The sequence below is a fragment of the Colobus angolensis genome, unplaced genomic scaffold (genome assembly GCF_000951035.1).
Source record: "Colobus angolensis palliatus isolate OR3802 unplaced genomic scaffold, Cang.pa_1.0 Scaffold207, whole genome shotgun sequence".
Classification (NCBI taxonomy): Eukaryota; Metazoa; Chordata; class Mammalia; order Primates; family Cercopithecidae; genus Colobus; species Colobus angolensis.
In genome coordinates, this window is record NW_012115233.1 from 3,107,860 (window position 1) to 3,110,130 (window position 2,271).

A 2,271-nucleotide genomic window follows, 5' to 3' on the forward strand; every position below is an offset into this window, starting at 1 on the left:
GATCTCAGCTCACTGCAATCTCTGCCTCCCAGGTTTAAGTGATTTTCCTGCCTCAGCCTCCTGAATAGCTGGAACCACAGGTGTGCACCACCACACCCGGCTAATTTTGTATTTTTAGTGGAGACGGGGTTTCACCATGTTGGTCAGGCTGGTCTCAAACCCCTGACCTCAGTTGATGCACCTGCCTTGGCCTCCCAGAGTACTGGGATTATAGGCGAGAGCTACTGCACCCAGCTGTATCCTTTCGCTGCCTGTCCAGTAAACCATAACTATAAGGACAATGGGTTCTGTGAGTCCTGCTAGTGGATCGCTGAACTGGAGGGTGGTCTTGGGGACTCTGGAATGGCACTGGCATTGCTGGAGCAGTGAAGGCTCAGGTCCATCAGCCACTAGCCCTGACCTCCGTGACACTGGGAATTACCCAAGTCCATCTTTTGCTCAGCCGGGTCCTTGGGGACCCCCCAGAACATGATGCTGGTCAGCATGGTGCACAGCAGCAGGGAGAAGCAGCAGGACACCCTCTGGACACGGGTGAAGCTGCTGCGAGCACAGCGGCTGAAGATGGAATACCAGATGTGTCCATCCTGGAAGCCGGCGGAAGTCTTCATGAAAAACAGGTGGCTGCAGGCAGGCAGGGAGAGACGGACAGGCATTTAGGGAGACAGGAATGGGGGAAATCGGTCTCTGTGGATCATTCTTGGGATGAGAAGGAGGAAGAGAGGCAGAGATTTGTTTCTAAGATTATTCACACTTTTTTTTTTTTTTGAGATAATATCTTGCTCTGTCACCCAGGCTGGAGTGCAATGGCACGGTCTCGGCTCACTGCAACCTCTGCCTCCCAGATTAAAGCGATTCTCCTGCCTCAGCCTCCCACGTAGCTGGGATTACAGGTGCCCACCACCACGCCTGGCTAATTTTTTTTCTTTTTAGTAGAGACGGGATTTCTCCATATTGGTCAGACTGGTCTCGCACTCCTGACCTCAAGTGATCTGCCTGCCTTGGCCTCCCAAAGTGCTGGGATTACAGATGTGAGCCACCACGCCTGGCCACATTTTTTTTTAGATGGAGTCTTGCTCTGTCGCCAGGCAGGAGTGCAGTGGCATGGTCTTGGCTCACTGCAACCTCTGCCTCCGGGGTTCAAGTGATTCTCCTGCCTCATCCTCCCGAGTATCTGGGACTACAGGCATGTGCCACCATACCCAGCTAATTTATTTATTTATTTATTTTTTGTATTTTTAGTAGAGACAGGGTATCTACTACTATGTTGGCCAGGATGGTCTTGATCTCTTGACCTCATGATCCGCCTGCCTCGGCCTCCCAAAGTCCTGGTATTACAGGCATGTACCACTGAGCCTGGCCCCTTGTTTTTTTTTAATAGAAGAAACACAGCATCATAGCAGCATCACTTAGAGTTAACAAGGAAGGCTCTGGAAGCTAGATTAGAATCCCAAACAGCCCTCTTCCCAGCTGTGTGACCTCAGGCAAGTTACTTTGTTCTTTCTACCTTAGATGACTTGTCTATAAATTAGGGCAAGTAATAACAGAAGCTACCTCACTGGATTGTTGAAAGGATTAAAAGTGATAATTTTGTAAAGCGTTCAATCAGTGTTAGCATTGTTATTTTTGCTATAATTTTAAGATAATAATATAGCTAAAATACTATTAGTTTTGTTACAGTTAGATCACTGGGAGTACAGCGGTTAAAAATCCCAGGCATGACAGAGTGCAGTGGCTTATGTCTGTAATCCCAGGACTTTAGCAGGGCAAGGAGAGAGGGTTGCTTGTGGTCAGCAGTTTGAGAATAGCCTAGCCAATGTGGTGAAACCATCTCTAATAGAAGTACAAAAATTAGCCAGGCGTGGTGGCATGTGCCTGTAATCTCAGCTACTTAAGTGGCCGAAGCAGGAGAATTGCTTGAACTCAGGAGGCAGAGGTCACAGTGAGCCAATATTGTGCCACTGTACTCCAGCCTGGGTGACAGAGTAAGACTCTGTTAAAAAAAAAAAAAAAAAAATCGCAGGCACAGCCAAGCACAGTGGCTCACGACTGTAACCCCAAAACTTTGGGAGGCTGATACAGGAGGATCCCTTGAGCCCAGGAGTTTGAGACCAGTCTGGGCAATATGGTGAAACCCCATCTCTACAAAAACAGTTGGGCATGGTGGTGTGTTTCTATAGTTCCAGCTACTCAGGAGGCTGAGGTGGGGGGATCTCTTGAGCCCAGAAGGCCGAGACCAGCCTAGGCAACATAGCAAGGACTCGTCTCTACTTA

The 2,271-nt window shown here is 48.8% G+C and overlaps 1 protein-coding gene across 1 annotated transcript in view; it reads right to left on the minus strand.

Annotated features, from left to right (window-relative positions):
• PKD1L2 (polycystic kidney disease 1-like 2) overlaps positions 1-2,271 on the minus strand; it is a 124,984-nt gene that overhangs the window by 54,880 nt on the left and 67,833 nt on the right. Inside the window, exon 28 of the mRNA XM_011942207.1 lies at positions 422-621. Coding sequence (XP_011797597.1) covers positions 422-621 — 200 coding nt within the window. The remainder of the gene's footprint in view (positions 1-421; positions 622-2,271) is intronic.